Source organism: Drosophila takahashii, chromosome 2R (genome assembly GCF_030179915.1).
Source record: "Drosophila takahashii strain IR98-3 E-12201 chromosome 2R, DtakHiC1v2, whole genome shotgun sequence".
NCBI lineage: Eukaryota > Metazoa > Arthropoda > Insecta > Diptera > Drosophilidae > Drosophila > Drosophila takahashii.
In genome coordinates, this window is record NC_091679.1 from 15,360,226 (window position 1) to 15,386,181 (window position 25,956).

At 37.3% G+C, this 25,956-nt stretch overlaps 1 protein-coding gene across 14 annotated transcripts in view; it reads left to right on the plus strand.

Moving 5' to 3' along the window:
- The window catches only part of Nipped-B (Nipped-B cohesin loading factor), a 233,219-nt gene that overhangs the window by 77,349 nt on the left and 129,914 nt on the right, over window positions 1-25,956 (plus strand). For all 14 annotated transcript variants that reach the window (XM_070213926.1, XM_070213924.1, XM_070213923.1 and 11 more), the window contains 2 exons: window positions 19,147-19,833; window positions 19,896-20,127. In XM_070213926.1, the coding sequence (XP_070070027.1) occupies window positions 19,147-19,833; window positions 19,896-20,127 (919 nt within the window). The remainder of the gene's footprint in view (window positions 1-19,146; window positions 19,834-19,895; window positions 20,128-25,956) is intronic.

Here is a 25,956-nt window from a genome sequence, read left to right on the forward strand (position 1 = left end):
CCCGGTCGACCGCAAGACCAGCAAATAACGGAACCGTTCGATTTCTTTTGTCCCTTTTCGTTATACTTCTTTTGCTTGTCTGCTGACCAATTTTTACTGCTCGAATTGAAACCGAATGCACGCTGTTCACTTTTCTCTGCGCACTCTTGAATTTCCTTGCGTCTGTCTCCTTCTTCGTGAAGTTTGACCTTGAGTGTGTTCAAACTTGGCAGATTATCGCGAGTCTCCATTGCAATCACAAAAGTTTCGTAAGTTTCCGGGAGGCTCGATAGTAACAAAATAGACAAAACTTCTTCGGGCACTGTCAAATCTATTTCATTTAGTTTTTCCACGATTGGGCAAAATTTGTTTACATGGCTTATCACCGATTCATGTTCATCCATTTTCATGAACAACAACTGCTTTAACAGTGTTATGCGACGCGCGGGACCTGTCGGTATATGAATTCCTGTTAGAATTCTCCAAGCATCTTTTGCAGATGTAATATTTTTTACATAGTTTATCTGCGATGGTTTGATGCATAGCATAATGCTCGCAAGGGCCTTTTCGTCTTTCAAATCGAACTGCGTGGCTTGCGCATCGTCTTCATTTTTCACTTCTCGACCACACACCACCGACCACAACTCGGAGTGTATTAGAAAGCTCTTCGTTTGGATCACCCACGCGCTATAATTCTCGTTGTCGAGCTTATCGATTAAATGGAATGACGAACTCACGTTACTCGTAGAGTAAAAGGGTATATTAGATTCGTGCAAAAGTATGTAACAGCTAGAAGGAAGCGTTTCTGACCCCATAAAGTATATATATTCTTGATCAGGGGCACTAGCCGAGTCGATCTAGCCATGTCCGTCTGTCCGTCTGTCTGTCTGTATGAACGCTGAGATCACAGAAACTTTGGCTTCCTACGCAGCGCAAGTTTATTTTAGCCGAGCGCCACGCCCCCTCTAACGCCCACAATCGCCCACTAACGATTTTAAAATGGGTCCTGCGCCCACATCTTTAAAGATTTCCGAGAAGTATAAATACAATTTTGTTGTGTATACTTATACCTATCCATTTTTCAAATCGGACCATTCATTAAAAAGTAATACGCAATCAAAATTTATATATCTATCTCCCTCGCACTCCCTTTAGCTGAGTTACGATTATTAGTCGGGACACCAACCCGAGTACAGCGTTCGCAATCCCTTTAGCTGAGTGACGGGTATTAGATAGTCGGGACACCAACACGACTATAGCGTTCTCTCTTGTTTTCACAATCGACCGAATCACAATTTCAAAAGAAAGAAAAATTCACTTTCAACCTATTCGTTGTGGTATTTATTTGTGACTGATCATAATGATCATATGATAAAGGCAAACTCAAAGCGAACAGCAAAGAGAGTTGAGAGAGCTTCGCTTCAATGAGACTTATACATACTTATACATATATTGGGATTATGCAAAACCGTTAAGTAAGAAAGAGAAGACAAAGTGCATTGTTAGATTATACATATTCAACAATTTCAAAACCGTTAGTGAGCGATTGTGGGCGTTAGAGGGGCGTGGCGCTCGGCTAAAATAAACTTGCGCTGCGTAGGAAGCCCAAGAATATGTGTGGAAAATCTCAACTTTCTAGCTTTTGTAGTTTCCGAGATCTCAGCGTGCATACGGACGGACAGACAGACAGCACGAGGAGGCGATACACACGAAGAATTGAAAATCTGCTGAGATCGTCGTAATGGATAAAGGATTGCATACCAAGACTTTGATTTTATTTGGGAACAAATTTACAAAAATTTGAGCTGTTGGGGGCCGATATAAAAAACTTAAGTTCTACCACTTTGGGAAAAACGCACTAGTTTTGCGGGAAAACAGCTATAAGGCTAAATTTCGTAAGCCCGTAAATTGCGAAATACTAATGCTAAAGTTTTACAATAAATAAATAAATTATACAATAAATAAATAAATACAATAGTTAAACAAGAAAGGAAGCTACCTTCGGCCAGCCGAAGCTTATATACCCTTGCAGATCATTATTTTTTTGATCCTTCCTATGCGAGCTATATAATATAGACATCCAAGTTTTGTTAAATTTATTTCGAAATTTTAAAATGTTAATGAAATGCTATATCCCAGTGAAGAAGAGATGTAATAAAAATCATCAAAGATATAATTTTTTTTCTATTAATTTCCATTTAAAGCCTAGTACTCACTTCAATCAAAAAGGCGACGAAATGAAAATATACAAAAATGACAGGCGAAAAATTTCGTGATCAAAATTTTGTATGGAGATTTTCATTTCGTAGCCTTTTTGATTGAAGTGAGTACTAAGGCCTAAACTAGAATATTTTTAACGTTTATTTTCCGATCTTTCCTATGGGAGCTATAAGATATAGTTGTCAGATCCGGCCGGTTCCGACTTATACACTACCTGCAATGATAACACAGGTCAACAAAATGGACTTTATTAAAAGGTGCAGGCCTATGAGCATTAAATTGTGTTAATATAGACGTATATAAGCATATCTGCATACTTAGTTTTCGCGTTTAACGGGTGGTATTTGGGCAATCGCGGTTTGAAAAAAATAGCAACATTTAATTTTTTGATTTAAGATATCTTCGAGGGTCTGTGCTCAGTTGTAATAATACCTATGCCAAAAAATTGCTTAGATGCCCTTCTACATTATTGCACTTAAGGTTCCATCATAATGTGAGTCAATCACAGCCTATGAGCCATTGAAGTAATTTGTTCACCTCTATTCCCAACCAACTTGATGCGGTGAACACGCTTAAAAAAATACAAGGAAAAATATATGCCCTAAAATATTTTACAGGCATCTAGAGGCGTCTTTCACCGAATTTTTAAGACAAATAAGACCATTGTACGTCGAAGAATGGAATTTATAGAATTTTTTCCGTAAGAACTTAAAAAGTAACAACTATTTTTAAATCCCATTTTACATAAATATCTGACACATTCGTAAAAATGTGCCTTTCAATTTGGTTAGCAGTAGGCGCCGAACATAGACAAATTATATTTTTAAGGGGTTAATATGCCTTAAAAAAATCCCCACCACAATTTTAAGGCGACGCCACTGTTATCTTTAAAAAGCCTATTGTGTAAAATCACGACAAACTCGTTACGTAAGAGTGACTCTAAAATACTTGTTACTTTTCCCATTCTTACGGAAAAAATTCTATAAATTCCATTTTTCGAAGTACAATAGTGGGATTTATCTCAAAAATTCGGGAAAAGACGGCCCTAGTTGCATGTAAAATATTTTAGGGCACATATTTTTCCTTGTATTTTTTTAAGCCTGTTCACCGCATCAAGTTGGTTGTAAATAGAGGTGAACAAATTACTTCAATGGCTCATAGGCTTTTATTAACTCAAATAATGATGGAACCTTAAATGCAATTATGTAGAAGGGCATCTAAGCAATTTTTTGGCATAGGTTTTATTACAACTGAGCACAGACCCTCGAAGATATCTTAAATGAAAATATAAAATGTTGCTACTTTTTTCAAACCGCGATTGCACAAATACCACCCGTTAAACTCGAAAACTAAGTAGGCAGATATGCTTATATCCGTCTATATTAACACAATTTAATGCTCATAGGGCTGCACCAAAAACACTGTTGGCCTGTGTAATAAAACTTTTGGGAAAACTTCATCCCGAAAGCTTAAAAACTGAAAGGCTATTTTGCGTAGAAACAGAAGGACAGCGGGCATGGCTAGATCGACTCGTCTAGTGATGCTGATCAAGAATATATATACTTTATGGGGTCGGAAACGTCTCCTTCACTGCGTAGCAAACTTCTGACTGAAATCATTATAACCTCTGCAAGGGTATAAAATTTAAAATTAAAACTACACGCTTCCTTAAAAAAAGTTATGAGCTAAAGGGTGTGCGAAGGAAGTGGAGATAGAAAACTTTCATTGCGTTAAACTTTTTAACGAATGGTCCGATTTAAAAAATGTCTTCTACATTTCGATAGGTATTGATAAACACCATTAAACTGCATTTTTATTTTTCCAAAATCCTTAAATGTTTGGGCGCCAGCAAACTTTTAAAATCGTTTAAGGCAGGGGTGCTCCAAACTGCCTTACGGCATGGCATTTAAAAACACACACGCGAGTAACACACAGTCATAAAAAAGACAACAACACTTTGCATTGTGAGTTGAGAAGATATGTGATTGATATGATATGATATGTGTCGATCCGTATGCTAAGTGCTGAAACAAAAACAAATGTGCCCGCGTGCCCTAGGACTAAGCACCCCTGGCTTAAGTCGATTGTGGGCGTTAGATGGGGCGTGGCGCTTAACTGAAACCAACTTGTGCTGCAAAGGACGCCCAAGAATGTGATTTTTTGCGAGTGTCTTGTGTTTGTTTATAAACAAAGCTTAGCCTAACCATTTGTGTTAGTGTTTTTAAATAAATAAAATAAAAAAAATAAAATTTTAACATTTCTATTGGAATTGTTTAAGGCGGGCTTCTCATGTAAAATAAAAAAAAATCGATTTTTGTTTTTCATAGATCGATAAAATAACGTCTTGAGAGTATATTGCCGAAGTTTTAAGACTCAACTCTCAATATTATGGAAAATATGAGTAATTGAACAAGCGCGCTCGGGCGCGCTTTATGTGCTTACTCAAAACTTTAAATCGTTTTTTCTCAACACTATGATTTTAAAAACGCGGTACACGATTACGAAAATACTACTGAACCGATTTTTGATTTCTAAAAAGTGTTTTGCAGATTATACATTGAACGAGTGCATAAATATCTGAAAATGTAAAAAAAATGTTATTTTATACACTTTTCAGCCCATTTTAACAACAAAAAAAGACGAAAAATTACATTTTTTTTAAGACGTGATTTCAATATTTTAAAATCGAATTTTTTGAAGTTGCAGACATTTATGCACTCGGGGGAACCCCGCTGAATAATTTAAAATGTTTTTTGTATGTTTCAGATGAAAACTTTGGGCTCCACACTGTACCGCAATAAATCCGTCAGCCGCGTCGCGCTACACGCGACCTTGAATAAGTCCGACATTTTGTTTTTTAGAATTTTTAAAAAATGTTTTTCTCATACTTTAAACATGTCTTCAAATATATGCAAAAAAATATTCGTGTAAACTTATATTGCTTAATTGCTTGTGTTGGTGTAAATTACACGCTCTAAACTTGGTAAAACTTTTGTAATCTCTCTGCCACTCTCCCGCTCTCACTCTCTCTGAACTTGCTGTACATCTAATTTCTCTCTCTCTCTCGCTTGCTTTACATTTGTAACTGTCCGTGCGTATAGTTCTCCACAAGCCACGCTCAGTCGCCTGCAGGAAAAATGCGAACTAGTCTGAAAAACAACTAGTTATATGTAGGGGAGAGTGGGGGAATTTCGTCAGCATTTTTTCAAAGCTATTTATTGTCCATCTTGAGACACGTTATCATATTTCTATTTTTATTGTTGAATGCGGTTAGCACTAAGCTTTAAAGTGTGACATTCCCCTATTTTTTTAATTAACTTGGTGATTTATAAAAAATTAAAAAGTAAAACCAATATACTGGGGCAATCTCACTACATAGGGGGGTAAAATCACCACACAACTGGGGAAATTTCGTCACCTGAAAAATGTAGGGAACTTTACGCCTGTAAGTATGCTACACAGATCAAGCGTACCATTTTTGTTGACGTCCTATATTTGTTGCTGCTGCTGGTAGTCTGTTCGTTAGCCAGATCGTCAAATATAAAAATATGTATTTAAAATAGGTGCGAATTTACCCTTAGCGTAGGGTGGCGAAATTTCCCCAGACCGTACTTTTTTAGAAATAATTATTTTTCTTGCGAAATTACGCGCGAAGTTAAAAATCACTGACGCAGAAATGCACATTATAGCACTGTGTATTATATAAAAAATCGTGTATCTTATTCCTTTTGAATTGTGGCATACAGAAAAAATTTCGTCGAGAACTAAATGTAGCTTTTGAACTGTTAAAACACATTTAATATTATAGCTTAATTATCTTGGACTTCTGTGCAAAACAAATGCATTGGTTGTGTCTGGCCGTCTTGAAGGACTAAAACAAAAAAATTATATATTTTTACGACTTATGGATTCCGAGATATTGCAGGTGACGAAATTGCCCCTGTGACGAAATTCCCCCACTCTCCCCTACATCTAATATAAAGCAGCCGGAATTTGTCTGAATGCATTTGGACTACAAAGGGTCTAGAAAATTTGTGCTAGTCGAAAAAATGATTAATACAAAACTAGTAAAAAAGAAACTTGTCTCGGACTGGTACCTTTCTGACAAAAAAAAAACTTTTTTTTCTTTTTACGTATGCATTTTATTTATCGGATCTTCTCTGAATTGAGACTAACATAAGTATATGAAATCTAAAATTAAAGAGCTATCTAACAGTCAAGATGACTGACGGGCTCTAATAACTATTGCTAAGCTGGAAGGTCATTTCGTTGCAATCGGGTCCGGTATGAGACCCTGGCTAGGCCCCTGGCGAGTTGGTTTGGATGAGAAGTTAACTTGGTGTGGTAGGACGCTTTTTGTTTTGAAATTTCGTCTTTTACGGGCAGAATGCCAAGATCTCTGTGGATGTTGTCGTTCCGAACATACAAAAGGTGCCCCAGTGATAGTTCTCAAGATTTTTGATTGTGCTCGCTGGATAATGTCGATGTTGCTGCTGCTCGCGTTTCCCCACAACTGGGAGCCGTATGTCCAGACTGGCTTAAGCGTTGAATTGTAGAGCAGGACCTTGAAGTCCAGGCAGAGGGGGGAGCGAGCATTTAAGAGCCAATGGAGGCCAATGGATTTTAGTTTTAGATACATTTTCTTAGCTTCGATATGTTTCCTCCATGTAAGTCTCCTGTCTTTGACGTTAGGGTACTAGATTTAGTATAACTTCTAATGTTTTTGTCCGATTGACTTAAAACTTTTTTTTATATAATCTTACAAAAAAAAAAATTAAAAAAAAAATCGAATTTTTTTTTGCAAGACAGTCAATAGTGCAAAACTAGTAGCAAATGGACTAGTTGTTTCCGATGACAAGCATTTGAAAAATGGACATGTTCGTTACAAGGAAATAACCATAACTTGAACTAGTTAACTTTCCTGACCCAACTAGTATTTTACTGGTCCAAAACTGATTCCGTTTCCTGCAGGGTCGATAGAAAATTTTTCTCTTCGGCTTACTTGCTTCTGATTAAATTCACGATCTTGCGCTCTTAGACTTTTCGTTGTTTTGTGTCTTGCGGTTTTGGAATTTGATCCCAGTGTCCAATTTATTTGAGGTATTTTTGGCACATTTTATTCCTATTTCTTTAAATAACCTTTTTTTTCCTTTATAATGGCTCTTATCTGTAGCAAGAAAAGTTGTTTTCTTCCGATGTCAACTTAAGATTCTTTTGTTATATGCTGGCTCTGCGAATCGGTCATGCACGTCAAATGTGCAGGAGCTACTGGCAGAGTTAAAGACTTCATTGAAATGCATACCGATCTCATGTGGGCATGTGAGTCCTGCAAGGAAATGACAATCGAATGAGCAGATTTATGAGGCAGACTCGAGACGACCTATTGAACCTTTCACGAGTTTTTAAACAGCTCAATGACGGCTTCAATTCCGTTTGTGACCAATTTAATAATAACCAAGTCGTTTAAACGCAAAAAGCCAGCTCCGGGGCAGTTAATAAGACCGTGAAATAAAACAAAACACTGAACTCGGTAGATGCAGCAGGTCCTGCCGGCATAGGGGTAAGCGAGCCAACTGTGTCTATGAAGGTGTCCCTTTTCCGGAGGTGACCCTGTTCCTGGATGCCAAGTTGAGGCACAGAATTCGGTGCTGACCGCACCTATAGATACAGTATGAACCGCTCCTGGGTCCCAGGCAAGCGAGGTTCTGATTCCTCCTGGGGGTCGAAAGAGATTGTCGGCTGTTCCACTTAGGATTATTCCAGATACAACATCCGAGGATGTTTTGGAATTTATTTGTGAAAAATTCCCATCCGAGGACATTGCTGTTGAACAATTTCGTTTTTCTTACGCTTGTAGGATATCGTCTTTTAAAGTATTAGCTCCGCCTGATGTGTTTAAATATATGTTTTCTGAAAGCTTTTGGTATGATGATGATTTGGTTATAAAAGAAAATGTTCTTAATAAACCGAGAATAAAAACTGAAAAGTTTATTCTTGGCTTACCAAAATTTTAGAGGACTTTTGTATTTATTTTTGATTAATTCCTAACGCTACAGTATTTCTACTATTATCTTAGCGCGCTAGTCACAAAGGGTTTCAAACAGTTTGATTTACTTATTTACTAAAATGTATGTCTTTTCTTAATAATAACATTATTAAATTGTAAGTAATTTTACTATTATACTAATATCAAATAAAAACACCTCTTAACGAGGTAAAAAACTAGTGACGACCGCACCTTCAACATACAAAAGTTCTGATATCAACATTTGTGACGAAAAATTATTACACTCGTCATTAAATAGACTTTCTAATATTTTCTCATTCGGCCCGCCCTAGCAAACTATTCCAGCATTTTTCCCTTCACAGGCACTTTCTATTGCAGCGTGCCGAATGAGAAAATATTAAAAAGTCTATTTAATGACGAGTGTAATAATTTTTCGTCACAAATGTTGATATCAGAACTTTTGTATGTTGAAGGTGCGGTCGTCACTAGTTTTTTACCTCGTTAAGAGGTGTTTTTATTTGATATCAGAAGTTTTTGTTTGTTTACATTTGCTCTCATAGGAGCTAATATATACATTTAAATTTAAATTGGTCAATCATAATTTTTAAACTATTGTATTTTAACAAATTAAGTTAAAAAGGCGTTGAAGTATTTCAAAATACCTTTTAAACGAGGTATAGCACATGTCTGTACCTTTAGTAGTGTAGAACTTACAAACTAACGAAATTTAGCTATTTTTAGCTTTTTCCCGCTAAAGTAGCGGCTTTTTCCAAAAGTCGTAGAACAAAAGATTCCTATATGGAACTCTTAAGTGCAAATTTACTGATTCCATGACCCTAAAATACAGTTCGGATACCCTCCCACAAAATTCAATACTCAGGGAGCGTTAATTGTTCGAGCTGGCAAAAGTGGCTATTTTCGTATAAAAATAACTTTTAAACGTGACTTTTTACAGTAATGTGTTATATACCAAAATTTAAGGAATCTCAAGGGCTATACAGTTTAAGGTTTTAAAGAAAATCGTTAGAGCCGTTTTTGAGAAAAATAAAAAAAAGCTAAAAAAAAAAGTTTTAAAAAATTGTCTTTTGTTCATATTTTTTTAATTATTACATTTACACAAATTGCGTATAGAAGGCGATTATAGCATTTAAAAATACCTTTCAAACAAGATGCAGCACAAGTCTGTAGCTTTAGTAGTATAGAAGTTACGGCTTTCCGATTTTTAGCTATTTATAGCTGTTTTCCCGCTAAACTAGCGAGTTTTTCCAAAAGTGGTAGAACAAAAGTTTTTTATATCGATGTGATGAACGTCATATAAAATTTTCAAAACTTAAAAAACATGTTTTGGACAAACTGACAAACTGACAAACTGACAAACTGACAAACAGAATTAAATTTTCATTTTGGGAAGACGAAGAAAATCTTATTTTGGCTATAACTTTTGAACGGAGCGTCGGATTTTGACAAACGACCCCTCATTCGACGGGTATTTTCAAAAGGAATACAAGTAAAATATTGCGAGGGGGCAATTATCCCCACCGGCCCCAACAGCTCCAAATTTCGAAATTTTCACTTTTTCACTTTCACCGCTCTCTCTCCCAAGCCAATTGATTTTCTTAGAGTCTTGGTATGCAATCCTGTTAGTTTTTGCAATACCTTTCGATAGGTGTATCATTCATTATGATCGGACCATCACAGTAAATTTTCATTTCTTCGTGTATATATAGTAGTCGCCTTCGCACACTCTCCTGGTGCGCTTCGTCACTACATGGACTGCCGTCCATAGTGATTTCTACTGTGTGTTCTAATTGCTGTTACCTGTACCCTAAATTCTGGGGGACTTCACTCTCATGTCCCTAATGACATAAAATTTGTTAGTGTAAAAGTTTCCCTGCAATCCTTGTCTATTTTTGTTACATGTTCTTATTTATGGGCAACATCTATCTGAGCAGATATTAAAACAAGAGGGAACGCTATAGTCGAGTTCCTCGACTATTAAATACCCGTTACTCAGCTTAACAACTATAATATAAATATGCCTTCTTGTATGTTTTTCGCGCGCCATATTTCAAATAATTTACATTTTGCATTCATATTTTCCAAATTAGAGTGACCAGCTTTTTTCCAGCACCAGCAGGAGTGTTGAGCACGCGGCGACGGCGCCATCTATGGCACGGAATTAGTACTGTTTGTACACAAAACTGTGTGCGCCACGGCTTTTTGCGGTTTGTGGGCGTTAGAGGGGGCGTGGCACCATGATAAAATAAACTTGCGCTGCGTAGGAAGCCCAAGAATATGTGTTGGAAATCCCAACCTTCTAGCTTTTCCGAGATCTCAGCGTTCATACAGACAGACAGACGGACAGACAGACGGACAGACGGACAGACGGACATGGCTAGATCGACTCGGCTAGTGATCCAGATCAAGAATATATGTACTTTATGGGGTCGGAAACGCCTCCTTCTAGCTGTTACATACTTTTGCACGAATACAATATACCCTTTTACTCTACGAGTAACGGGTATAACTATTCTATTCTCTCTTTCCAACAGATACCTTTTGATTGTTTTGGGTGACTTCAATCTCCCTGATATTTTTTGGTCTCCTCCTACTGACCCTCTTCTCGCTATTCCCTTATCTGCCAATGTTTTTGTGGCCTTTCTTAATTATCGTTATAGCAAGTTAGCTTTATACGAAATTCATTAAATAGACAGTTAGATCTTGTGTTTGACGCTCTTGTGGTACCAGAAGACCGATACCATCCAACAATGGAATTGATAATATGCCTCCCCTACCTTGATACCCTTTCTCCTTTAGTTTTTATACCCGTTACTCGTAGAGTAAAAGGGTATATTGTATTCGTGCAAAAGTAAGTAACAGGTAGAAGAAAGCGTTTCCGACCCCATAAAGTATAAATATTCTTGATCAGGATCACTACTCGAGTCAATATAGCCGTGTTTGACTGTCCGTCTGTATGAACGCTGAGATCTCGGAAACTATTAAAGCTAGAATATTGTCATTTTGCATGCAGATTCTAGGATTTCCTACGCAGCGGAAGTTTGGTGCTACGCCCCCTCTAACGCCCACAGTTTTGAAGCTATTATGAAAATGCAAAGTTTAGTTTTTTTGTAACTGATATATCAGACAGCTTATGGAAAATTTCCTCTACTCGAGGTAATGGGTGTTGGTTTACTTCTAAACAGTTGTTAACGGCTTTAAAATCTCCACATATTGTAATGGTAGCTGCTGATTTTTGAACCACAACAATGGAGGCTGCCCACTGGCTGAATTTAACTTTAACAGATTTCCAATGTTTCCAGGCGTTTGGCTTCTTTTGTAAACCAATCCATTAAGGCGAATGGTATTTGGCGTGATTTGATGTATTTTGGTGTTGAACTTTGCTTCAAGTGCAGGCTGGCCTTGTACGACTTACAATGACCAAGTCCGTTGGTAAAAACAGCTGGATATTTGCAAAAATTCATATCAATATGTGTTTTTTTTGTTATTGGTGCAATTGCGTGTACAGTGTGTGCAAAAATTTAACTCGTCCAATAGATCGGTTCCTATATCGCTGTTGTGTTGGACATCTATTACGATCAGATGTGCTGTTAACTTTATGTTCTTGTATTCCATAATTGCGCTTAAAATACCCAAAATGTTAACTTTATTGCCGCAAACAAGGCTTTCGTCGTCCATTGGCTCCAGAATGGACTTTCCCAATTTTGCGTATGTCGGTTTTCCAATCACGCTGCAAGTGGCACCAGAATCTAATTGAAAACCGTCTACTGCATTGTTTACACGAACTTCGGCAAAATATTTGCGACCGATTTTCTTTTGTGAAATGCTGTTAATTGTTCTTTGTAGCTCCAAAGAGAGAAGTTGGCTTACTTCAGGAGACCTTGATTTTCTGGAATCTGACATGGTGTTCGCTTTACATACCGGTGCGATATGGCCCACACGTTTGCATTTGTGACACTGCGCTTTGCGGAATTTACACTTTTCACGTGGATGATGCGATCCACATCCAGAACAGGACTGGAGATTGCTACTTAATGAGTCAATGCCGTCTGTTTTGCGGTATTTGTTATACTTGTTAAAGTTGCGTTTTAGTTGAAATACTTCGTTTGTGGCATTTTTCTCTGCTGACATTTTTTTCTTGAGCACTGCGGTGCGTACGGCTTCGTGTGGCGTATTTAGAACTATAATGTCACGAATGAGGTCTTCTGCGAATTCTGTATTGCATGTTGATTTGCTGCAAACATATTTACAGTTGCGAGATATACCACGTAATTCAGCGACCCATTCTGCATATGATTGATTTTGTTTCATTTTAAGAGAAAACAATTCGTATCTGGATGCGAGTATGTGTATGCCTGGTTTGAAGTGCGCGAAGAGCTTTGCAATTAGATCGTCAAATTGTTTGCTTTGTATGTCTTCACTGCCGTAAAGTTTTGTTAATAGCTCAAAAATATCTTGACCAATCCACGAAAAAAGAAATGCCTTCTTGTGATCGTTGCTGCTGACGTCATATGCTGCGAAATGTTGTTGCATTTGTGCAATGTAAAGTTCCCAATTATTTTTTCCTTTAATAAACGGCGCGAGTGCCGGCTGCGAGGTTATGGTTGAACTGCTCTTTTGTTGGTGCTCCTCCATTTGTTGGTTGGTTTGCTGTGTCATCCAAGTTCGGTTTGCACCCAAAATATCCACTAGAAAATCTTGTTGTTTCTTTAAAATAGCTTCCAACGTTGCTGCGTCCATTTTTTTTTTTCTTTGCCAATTGTTGTAACTCAACGGAGTTGGCGGTGCGCTAGTAGATACTCACTAAAGTCCCAAATAACAGAGAACGCAAGGTAAGGAGGTTTATTCACGTTCCATAAGTTTATTAGTTATAATTCGGTTGAATTTGTGGCTTATATCAAAATACGTGTGTGTTCCAGAAATGACCAACACAAGAAAGCCGGGGCCGATCTTATCGATACATCGAATAGAGAGAGCCGTTAGATATCGAATAACGATGGCACAAAACTTTATAGCTCGATATATATCATCATCAGCTTTGCCTTAATCGATTCGTTTTAACTCAATGGAGGCATCGACAGATTCTGAAATTGCTGATTTATTTGCCGACTTCTTTCAAACTACTTATAGCTTCTCTCCATGGTCAAAATCAAACTACCCTAATCCTTTAAATAGGACAAATTGTATTTTTTCCCCTATAATTACCGAAAGTTATCTCTTAAGAGATTTAATAACAACAACGCCAACTTATTCCCCCGGTCCTGATGGACTTATCACCGTGTTAGCATGGTTTTGTTAAGTGAAGATCGACTATCACCAACCTATTAGAATAGTCATCTATTGTAATAATTGGATTATAGTATACCTCTTAAATTTGAACTGCTTGAATTGTAACGTAATAACCTTTCAAAGGGTTACTCCTGGGTGCATGTAATAACGCCCGGTGTCATAAGGCCCGCGGGCGTTTATATACCCTTGAAGATATGCCTACTTAAAATTTTGTTTTTCCATTGTCAAAAATCAAAACGCCTACTTTTTACAAATTTACAATGGTTTTTGTATTATTTTTTTATAATTCCTATGGGAGCCATAAGATATAGTGGTCCAATCCGGCTCGTTACGACACATGTACTACCTGCAATATAAAGAAGATTTTTGGGAAAGTTTCATCGCGATAGCTTTAAAACTGAGGGACTAGTTCGCATAGAAACGGACAGACGGACAGACGGACATGGCTACATGGACTCGGCTATTGATGCTGATCAAGAATATATATACTTTATGTGGTCGGAAACGTCTCCTTCACTGCGTTGCAAAAATCTGACTGAAATTATAATACCCTCTGCAAGGGTATAAAAATAATAAACTTACAAAAATGTGGACCTCGGCGTAAAAGAGCTATAACGGCATTTTTATACCCGTTACTCGAAGAGTAAAAGGGTATATTGTATTCGTGCAAAAGTATGTAACAGGGAGAAGAAAGGGTTTCCGACCCCATAAAGTATATATATTCTTGATCGGGGTCATTAGCCGAGTCGATATAGCAATGTCCGTCTGTATGAACGCTGAAATCTCGGAAACTACGAAAACTAGAAGGTTGAGATTTTCCACACATATTCTTGGGCTTCCTACGCAGCGCAAGTTTATTTCAGCCGGGCGCCACGCCCCCTCTAACGCCCACAAACGCCGACTAACGATAAAATGTGTCTGGCGCCCACACCTTAAAAGATTTCCGAGAAGTATAAATGCAATTTTATTGTGTATATTTATACCTGTTGCAATGTAGAAGACATTTTATTAAATCGGACCATTCATTAAAAAGTTATGCGCATTAAAAAAAGTATACATCCATCTCTTTCGCACTCCCTTTAGCTGAGTGAGCGTTCTCTCTTGTTCTTTCTAAAAAGGTGGTGCGCAAACTAGCAAACTTATTCAATTTATTTGTGTTTTAGTTGGGCCAGAGCCAAGATGGGTGGAAAATAAAATCAGATAATTATATGCTTGTAAAATCAAAAGTTTTTGGTACTTGACGATTTTTTTGGTTGACCCGTTTGAGTGTGACACCGTTTTTGCTCCAAGTGTACTTTGTAGGGTATGGTGACGAACTTTTTTATTCAAGAATTATGTAAGAATATGTAAAAAAAAGTCTAATATTACCATATAACATTGCAGTTTTATTGTTGTTTTGTATTGTTATTAGATGTGCCGTCAGTTTAATTTAATTTAAAAAACAAGAGAGAACGCTATAGTTGACTATCTAATACCCGTCACTCAGCTAAAGGGAGTGCGAGGGAGATAGATATATAAATTTTGATTGCGTATAACTTTTTAATGAATGGTCCGATTTGAAAAATGTCTTCTACATTTCGATAGGTATAAATATACACAACAAAATTGCATATATACTTCTCGGAAATCTTTAAAGATGTGGGCGCAGGACCCATTTTAAAATCGTTAGCGGACGATTGTGGGCGTTAGAGGGGGCGTGGCGCTCGGCTAAAATAAACCTGCGCTGCGTAGGAAGCCAAAGAATACGTGTGGGAAATCTCAACCTTCTAGCTTTTATAGTTTCCGAGATCTCAGCGTTCATACAGACAGATAGACGGACATGGCTAGATCGACTCGGCTAGTGATCCTGATCAAGAATATATGTAGTTTATAGGGTCGGAAACGCTTCCTTCTACCTGTTACATACTTTTGCACGAATCTAATATACCCTTTTACTCTACGAGTAACGGGTATAACAAGAGAACAAAATTGCAAAATCTTTAAAGGTAAGGCCGCCAGACTCATTTTAAAATCGTAATGGGCGATTGTGGGCGTTAGAGGAAGCGTGGCGCTCGCCTGAAATAAACTTGCGCTGCTTAGGAAGCCCAAGAATATGTGTGGAAAATCTCAACCTTCTAGCTTTTGTAGTTTCCGAGATTTGACTGTTCATACAGACGGACAGATAGACAGACAGACAGACGGACATGGCTAGATCGACTCGGCTAGTGACCCTTATCAAGAATATATATACTTTATGGGGTTGGAAACGCTTCCTTCTAGCTGTTACATACTTTTGCACGAATACAATATACCCTTTTACTTTACGAGTAACGGGTATAAAAATTGCACTTTGACCAATTTTTATATACCCTTGCAGAGGGTATTATAATTTTGATCAGAAGTTTGTAACGCAGTAACGACGCAGTAACGACCTTATAAAGTATATATATTCTTCATCAGCATCAATAGGGGAGTCGATATAGCCATGTCCGTCTGTCCGTCTTTCCGTCTGTCCGTCTTTCCGTCTGTCCGTCTTTCCGTCTGTTTCAATACCGTTTGCGAGCTCAGTTTAAAAGCTAGCGACCTAAAACTTTCACAGTCGTCCTAAAACATGTGTACGCAGATCTAGTTTGAAAAGCGACCCGATCGGACGTCTATATCTTATAGCTCCCATAGGAACAATAGGGTGAAATCGGTCAAAATTTAACGTTTTCAGGATATTTCGCGCAGAGTATTAGCTATTCCCATGAATCTTTCCAAGTCGTATTACTTTATGCTTACCTTGGTCAGGGTAAAAGCTCGTGCCAATCGGACGTCTATATCATATAGCTCCCATAGAACAATAGGGTGAAAAATTTTAAATTGGGATATTGCTACGTTGGAATTTCGAATCATACTTTTACAGAAATATGCTCTGTAGATGTAAGCAACTTTCTGCTTTTACACTTTTAAAAAATATTTATTTTTGGGGAAGTTACATTAAAAAACGAATCGTTCGTCACCTTACCCTACAACTTTTGAAAGTGCATAACAAGAATGGTTCACGCCAAACGCTGTAGGACTTAGCTCCGTTGGAATTTTAAATCGTACTTTTACAGAAATATGACCAATATATGTAAGCAACTTTCTGCATTTACACTTTTAAAAAATATTGCTTTTTAGAAAAGTTGTATTTAAAAAACGAATCGTTTGTCACCTTACCCTACACTCCCTTACGTAAAAAGTCGATATTAGATGTTAGTCACACTAAAATAAAATTTTGACGAGCAAAATTTTCACTAAAACCTGAAGAAAACAAGAAAGGAAGCTAGCTTCGGCCAGCCGAAGCTTATATACCCTTGCAGATCATTCCTATTAATTACCAGATCGCAAAAATGTTCAATTTTCTAATATTTCTCATTAATTTTCCGATCGTTCCTATGGCAGCTATATGATATAGTCGTCCGATTTTGATCAAATTAAAAATTGAAATTCGGAAATATTTAAAAAGAGTCATATCCTAGAGTAGAAGATAATACAATAAAAACCAAAGAAGCTAGAATTTATTTCCTATTACTTTTCCATTAATTTTCCGATCGTTCTTATGGCAGCTATATGATATAGTAGTCTGATTTTTTAAATAATTAATTCAAAATTCAGAAATATTTAAAAAATAACATCCCTAAAAGTAGAAGGTAATATTTCAAAAAACACCAAAGCTAGAATTTTTTTCCGATCCTTTTTATGGGAGCTATAAGATATAATTGTCCGATCCGGTCGGTTCCGACAAATATACTACCTGCAATAGAAAGAAGACTTTTGCGAAAGTTTCGTCCCGATAGCTCAAAAACTGAGAGACTAGTTTGCGTAGAAACAGACAGACGGACAGACGGACGGACAGACGGACAGACGGACATGGCTAGATCGACTCGTCTTGTGATGCTGATCAAGAATATATATACTTTATGGGGTCGGAAACGTCTCCTTCACTGCGTTGCAAACTTCTGACCGAAATCATAATACCCTCTGCAAGGGTATAAAAAATACGGCATATATTTGGGCTCTCTTAGCAAAGCTCATCAAAATGGCTCGACTTCGAGTTAAGCCTTCAATTAAAACTTAAATTACCGAAAACTAAGGCAAAACCGCATTGAGTCGGCGGCATATGGCACTTAAAGGCACTTGAAAAGCAAAGCACTCCTTTGCAAAAAAAAAAAGCCGTAAGAATCAACAAACAAATTTATTTTAGGAAACAAGTAAGACTTACAACCTATATTATATATTTTATTTGTTGAATGTAATCACATCTACAAGTTTCGTGAAGAGTCGAACAGCTACATCAGCATCTTTGACTTCCAGATTTTTTTTTAATTTCCATCAATATTTGATGAATTTCCCACTTTGAAAATACGGTAAAAGAAAACTACTTGCCCGAATTCTTTAAAACTCTGGCATAAATTAGTTTAATTTATTATGAAAAGGATTTCAAACTTATATTGGTCATTTTCTTAAAAAAATCGTATCGTATTTCTGACCAAAAATCGGATCGGCTGGCCCAATGTGCATAGTGGAGAGGTGAGAAGCGGAGCCGTCATTAAGTGTGATTAAATTTGTGTCAGCAATTGTGCGCTCCAGGGCTTAACCCCGGGACTTGGATTTTGGCGTTCCCCGTGGCGGGCTCCAAGAGTTTAAGTTGCCCAACCCTATGAAGGGGTTGGAAATATAGTTTAAAAAGTCAGTGATTTCGGTACTTCTGAATACCTTGCGAGGTGGGATGTGCAGATCAAGATGGAGAGCTGAGCATAATATGTTTGAAGTAATCCGATTGTGGGTATGGGGGGATGTGTCGTTTAAAGAGCACTCCAATACATTGTTTAGCTGAAATGTTTTGGGGGAGGTTACAGAAATAAGCCAAAGGGGCCTTCGGGCAATTAAAGTTATTTGAGTCGTTGGGCAGATGGGATTCCTGTAGGCATATGATATAATATAATTTTAGTCAGAAGTTTGCAACGCAGTGACCACATATAGCATAAATATTTTTGATAAGCACCAATAGCCGAGTCCATCTAGCCATGTCCGACTGTCCGCTTCTATGCGAACTAGTCTCGCACTTTTAAAGCTATCGCGATGAAACTTTCCCAAAAGTCTTCTTTATATTGCAGGTAATACATATGTCAGAGCGAATATAAGAAAATACATTGTAACTTGGCAGGAAAAAGGCGTTTTGATTTTTGGCAACTTAAAAAAAAACATTTTAAATAGGCAATAATATTTCTGGAATCCCTGGAACTGCACCGATCGGAAGCATTAAACTACAGGTATTTACTTTATCTGCAAGGGTATATAAGCTTCGGCTGGCCAAAGCTAGCTTCCTTTCTTGTTAAGGATTTTTTATGTCACAATGAAGTCAATTAAATCGGAAATTTTTTGGGGTCCAGCGAAAAACGGTCGTTTTTGTTCAAATTAAAAGTTGTGAAAGCCCTTGCAAACAAAACTAGGACTGTGTTTAAAGTATAAACATCGTTAAATGCTCATAAACCGCCAGGAAAAATACTGTTAGGCTATTTCATTCCCTTCTCTTCGTAGTTATTGTATTTATATTTTACTCATATGATGGAAAATAGTACCTTTAAACTACTAAACCTCACCAATATAAATAACATTTAACTTTTCAGATATTTCGAAAGGAAAGATACGATAAAATAAGAAACAGTATCTTAGGAGACATTTTGACATCAATTGATCGCTTACCTTCATCAAAAAAAAACCTACGCCCATATAAACTTACGAATAATGGAGGAAATATTCAAATGGTTACAGCACTTGTGCTTCAATTAATTCAATGCGCTACAATTTTACCAGACTCACTTTGTGATAACGGAAAATTAAGTAACCAATCCCAAAAGAGTGTTGTTATTGACGAAGACCTTCCAAGCGGAGCTAAAAAAAAAGTACAACCAAATCAGGATATAATGGTTTTACAAAAGTATGATGTAGCTGTCAGCATTGGCGGAAATTTCTTAACAACTTTTTTAAACAAATGCAAATCACGGTCTAATGAAACCGATTTTCGACCTCTTTTTGAAAATTTTATTCATGATCTTCTGGCCACCGTAAACAAGCCTGAATGGCCCGCATCTGAATTGTTGCTTTCTCTGTTGGGAACTATGCTGGTCCGATATGTGTCAGATAAGGGTATAGAACAGAGCATTCGCTTAGTTTCATTGGATTACCTTGGCATAGTAGCTGCACGATTGCGTAAGGACACTGTGGAATCTCGATGTAAGGTTAACATAATTGATTCAATGATTAAATCGATAAAAGTAGAACAAGAAAAGGAGGGAGACTTTACAGAGAACATTGTAAGTTACAAAATCCATTTCTTATTTTTTGTAGAAGTATCTTAAAATAGTAAACTTTACAGGATCAATTTGAATTGCCTCCCGAGGAGCAGCGGACCGAGTTTTTACAAAAAATCCTCCTCGATTTTCTAGCTGTAAATGCTCAAGAAGAAAATTTAATCTGGGACTATGCTCGACACTTTTATTTGGCGCAGTGGTATCGGGATGTCATTTATCAAAGACGTCGGATAAAGGATTGTAAAAAAGGTTTGGCTTTAGGAAAGTCTAAAAGTCGGACTAAGCTTAGGAATGAAGGTATGTTTACAAATATTGAATTTTAATTTTAAGTGTTAAATATAAATACCTATTGAAGCAGCAAAATATGAGCTAAAAAACAAGAGAGAACGTTATAGTCGGGTGCCCCGACTATCAGATACCCGTTACCCAGGTAAAGGGAGTGCGAGGGAGATGGATATAGAAAACTTTGATCACGCATAACTTTTAACGAATGGTCCGATTTGAAAAGGTATTGATAAACACAATAAAACTGGGTTTTTACATTTCCGAAATATTTAAATTTTTCAAATCGTATATAAGCGATTGTGAGCGTTAGAGGGGGCGTTGTACCTTCTTGAAACAAACTTGCGCTGCGTAGGAACTCCAAAAATCTCCATGCCAAATACCAATCCTCTAGCTTTTATAGTTTCCGAGATTTCAGCGTTCATACAGACGGACAGATGGACATGGCTATATCGACTCGGCTAGTGACCCTGATCAAGAATAAATATACTTTTCAGGGTCGGAAATGCTTCCTTCTAGCTGTTACATACTTTTGCACGAATACAATATACCCTTTTACTCTACGAGTAAAGTATTTAATAAATACTATTTATACTCATTACTCGAAGAGTATGTAAGTATGTATTGTATTTGTCGGGAATTATGTACAGTAGAAGAAAGGTTTTCCGATTCTATAAAGTAAACCGGCACCAAAACTGAATTTTGATGCCATGTTTTTCTGAATTTTTTACGTGATAGTTCTCGCAAAACCAAACACAAAAAGCGCTATTTGAGGGTTGTCGTATGTAAGCTTGTAATTTTTTGTGAATAACACTGTGCAGCATACTTACTGTTTTTTAAATTTACCTCGACGGATGCTATATTTTTGGATTCGTTACGAATTCCCAAGTTAAACTGCGTTTTCCAAAAAGTTCCCCGCCGCAAGGATTCTTAGCAAAAGGACCTCAAAGTTCGAGAAATGCTGAAATTGGCCAAATTTCCAGAGCTCTCAGAGGCAAACGGATGCATTGTTTGATTCGACGTTAAAGTTTTTTAAAAGATACACTTTTTATCTTTCAAACCCCATACTTAGAATAGTTTTAGGATATTTTTAAAGGCAGAAATAAATTCCAGAAAACATAGTCAAAAAACTTTAAAACATACAGTTGCGGTCAAAATATGCAAACCATGCATCCTTTTGTCTCTGAGAGCTCCGCAAAGTTGGCCAATTTCAGCATTTTTCGAACTTTGAGGTCGTTTTGCTAAGAATCCTTGCGTCGGATAACTTTTTGGAAAACGCAGTCTAACTTGGGAATTCGTAACGAATCCAAAAATATAGCATCCATCGAGGTAAATTTTTGATGCTGCATAATGTAATTAGTGTGTGGCTCAACAAAATTCGTCGTCGACAATTTTTTAAAATTATTATATCCGTTACTCGTAGAGTAAAAGGCTCTATTATATTCGTGCAAAAGTATGTAACAGCTAGAAGGAAGCGTTTCCGACCCCATAAAGTATATATATTCTTGATCAGGATCACTAGCCGAGTCGATCTAGCCATGTCCGTCTGTCCGTCTGTCTGTCCGTCTGTATGAACGCTGAGATCTCGGAAACTATTACAGCTAGAAGATTGTCATTTTGCATACAGATTCAAGGAGTTCCAACGCAGCGCAAGTTTATTTCAAAAAGGTGCCACGCCCACAGTTTTGAAGCTATTATGAAAATAGTAACTGATATGTATTAGTTACGTTAAAACCTGTCTAGCGCCTACATTCCGCTTGAGGTGAAGAACTATCGATAGTGGGCGCCATCGATAGTCGGCGATAGTTTATTTTAAACTATCGATAGGGCCATCGATAGTGGCTCGATAGTAAGGCCCAACAAAAAAATTTTTTTTTTAAACAAATATAATAAAATTATGTTTTATTTTAACTAAGTTACTATTTAAAAATAAAAGACTGAAACGAATACAATAAAATATCCTTTATGTAAGCCAATAGTTTCGATTCAAAAACAAAAGAATGTTCACATTTTTTTTCTTGAGCCGGGTTCGCCTCTCTGATATAATTTGGCCCGCATTGCTGAAGGTCCATTCCGACTTCACGGACGTAGCCGGAACGCAAAAGTATTTGCAGAAAAGGCTCCAAATGTCAGGGAAATCAGTTTGATTCACCTGGAAAAAGTAATATACTTAATTATGTGCGATTTTTAACTCGGCATTAATATATTCATACCTTCATCCATAATAGAGGGTCCATATCTTGTCCGACAATTGCCCTTTCCAGATACTGCCTCTTAATTAAAATTGCATCGACTCTTGAGTTTGCAACTTTATTAATGGAGCGATCACCCAAAGAATCGAACAAAGTGTCCTGTAAACTTGAATAACACTAGTTTACAAAATAATATTCTTGGTGTGCTCCCCAGCAATTGATGGCAAATTCTGTTAGTGCTGGACCCCTAGATCACAAAAATAGCAATTATTTTTTTTTCGATGGCACAGTTTTTTTTTAAAGATTTTTTAAAGTTCGAAATGTTAAATTTCGGACTCAACCACTTGGTTGAGCCAGTTTTAGTTTTATTTTAAAGTCAATAGATCAGAGCTTAACTTTGCCATACAGATCAATATGATTGGATGAGTAATGGCAGCGCAGAAGCTTAACAAAGATGAAAAATGTGTTTTTTGGTCGTCTGTAAGTCGGCTGTATATATCGTAAAAACTCGAAATAAATCCGTTGAAAAATCATAATGGGTACAAACTTAAAGTGTACATCCTACCGAATAGAACAAGCTGGATATGGCCCAAATCCATGGAAAACTGGATTTATGGTGGATTTTTAAAGTTCGGATTTTTCCACTTTTTTCGGTTGACAGAGTCCAAATTTAAGATTTATCATAGGCGGCGACATGTAAACAAAAATGAGTGGTGACGGCAGCCGGGCCATATCCAGCTTGTTCTATTCGGTAGGATGTACACTTTAAGTTTGTACCCATTATGATTTTTCAACGGATTTATTTCGAGTTTTTACGATATATACAGCCGACTTACAGACGACCAAAAAACACATTTTTCATCTTTGTCAAGCTTCTGCGCTGCCATTACTCATCCAATCATATTAATCTGTATGGCAAAGTTAAGCTCTGATCTATTGACTTTAAAATAAAACTAAAACTGGCTCAACCAAGTGGATATCTGCCGAGATATAAGAAGAAATTCGAAAAAAGTCCGAAATTTAACATTTTAAACTTTAAAAAATCTTTTAAAAAAAACTGTGCCATCGAAAAAAAAATTAGTGCTATTTTCGTGATCTAGGGGTCCAACACTAACAGAATTTGCCATCAATTGCTGGGGAGCATTTCGGCTGTAAACTAGTGTAATCTAACGATTGATTTACACTTAGTAAATAAAGCTGGAAGCACTGGGTCATAAACTTTTAGAGCATCTTGCACCACGAGATTTATTGTATGCGCAAAGCATGGCAGATTGGGAATATGCTATAGCTCACATGCTTTAAGCATGGAGCTGGCATTGTCGGTAACAATACATAAAATTTTTTCCAAAATGTTCCACTCAATAAAAATATCCAGCAATGTATCAGAAATGTTTTGAGAACAGTGATTAGTTGTGCTTAAACGTTTTTTTTTTTTTTGCTAAGGATGCTGTTTTAATTTGTAGTTATATACGAAATGACCCGTCACAGTCAAAAAACAAGAGAGAACGCTATAGTCGGGTGCCCCGACTATCAGATACCCGTTACTCAGCTAAAGGGTGTGCGAAAGAGATGGAGAAAAACTTTGATCCGCCGTAACTTTATAACGAATGGTCCGATTTAAAAAATTTCTTCTACATTTCGATAGGTATTGATAAACACAATAAAACTGCATTTTTATACCCGTTACTCGTAGAGTAAAAGGGTATATTAGATTCGTGCAAAAGTATGTAACAGGTAGAAGGAAGCGTTTCCGACCCTATAAACTATATATATTCTTGATCGGGATCACTAGCCGAGTCGATCTAGCCATGTCCGTCTGTCCGTCTGTCTGTCCGTCTGTCTGTCTGTCTGTCTGTCTGTCTGTCTGTCTGTCTGTCTGTATGAACGCTGAGATCTCGGAAACTATAAAAGCTAGAAGATTGACATTTTGCATGCAGATTCTAGGAGTTCCTACGCAGCGCAAGTTTGTTTCAAAAGGGTGCCACGCCCCCTCTAACGCCCACAATCGCTAATATACGATTTTAAAAATTGCAATATTTTGGAAAAGTAAAAATGCAGTTTTATTGTGTTTATCAATACCTATCGAAATGTAGAAGAAATTTTTTAAATCGGACCATTCGTTAAAAAGTTACGGCGGATCAAAGTTTTTCTCCATCTCTTTCGCACTCCCTTTAGCTGAGTAACGGGTATCTGATAGTCGGGGCACCCGACTATAGCGTTCTCTCTTGTTACTTTTCCAAAATATTGAAATTTTTAAAATCGTATATAAGCGATTGTGGGCGTTAGAGGGGGCGTGGCACCCTTTTGAAACAAACTTGCGCTGCGTAGGAACTTCTAGAATCTGCATGCAAAATGTCAATCTTCTAGCTTTTTTAGTTTCCGAGATCTCAGCGTTCATACAGACAGACAGACAGACGGACAGACAGACGGACAGACGGACATGGCTAGATCGACTCGGCTAGTGATCCCGATCAAGAATATATATAGTTTATAGGGTCGGAAACGCTTCCTTCTACCTGTTACATACTTTTGCACGAATTTAATATACCCTTTTACTCTACGAGTAACGGGTATAACAAGAGAGAAAGCTATAGTCGGGTTCGTGTTCCGACTATCTCATACCCGTCACTTGGCTAAAGGGAGTGCGAGGGAAATGGATATATAAAATTTTTTTGATTGCGCATAACTTTTGAATTAACGATCCGATTTGAAAAACGTCTTCTAAACTTTACACAACATAGTTGCATTTATACTTCTCGGAAATATTTGAAGGTATGGGCGCCACACACATTTTAAAATCGTTAGGGGGCGATTGTGGGCGTTAGAGGGGGCCTGGCGCTCGGCTAAAATAAACTTGCGCTGCGTAAGAATGTGGGAAATCTCAACCTTCTAGCTTTTGTAGTTTCCGAGATCTCAGCGTTCATACGGACGGACAGACGGACATGGCTATATCGACTCGGCTAGTGACCCTGATCAAGAATATATATATATAGGGTCGGAAACGCTTCCTTCTCCCTGTTACATAATTTTGCAAGAATACAATATATCCTTTTACTCTACGAGTAGCGGGTATTAAAATCTTAGTAATATGTGGGAGGAGTAAAGGTAACAAAATTTTGAGAAATTTTGGGTTAACATTGTTTAAGCCTTCAGCACTTGACTTAATTTTGAGAATACCGTCCAAAACATCACCTTGGTCGACGCACACAAAGCTACAACTGGTACTGGTACTGGTTGGAAGGTACTGGTACCAGTAGGAAGGTACAGGTACTGGTTGGAAGTTTATTCAGGTACATCGAGTTGAGAAAACGTTCGACATAGTTCTTCGACATCAACATTGTGATCAGCACTCGGCCTACACTTCCCTATTCCTAAGTTGTTTATGTCCTTCCATGTTTTTTTTTTTTATTGATGGATTGTTTTCAAATTTCGGAATCAAATGTTGACACTTAGCATCCTTAATCACTGAAACACTGAAATGTTGGGTTTTGTATCGCTTCCATTTAAAACAAGAGAGAACTCTATAGTCGGGTGCCCCGACTATCAGATACCCGTTACTCAGCTAAAGGGAGTGCAAATGAGATGGAGATAAAAACTTTGATCCGCCGTAACTTTTTAACGAATGGTCCGATTTAAAAAAATTCTTGTACAT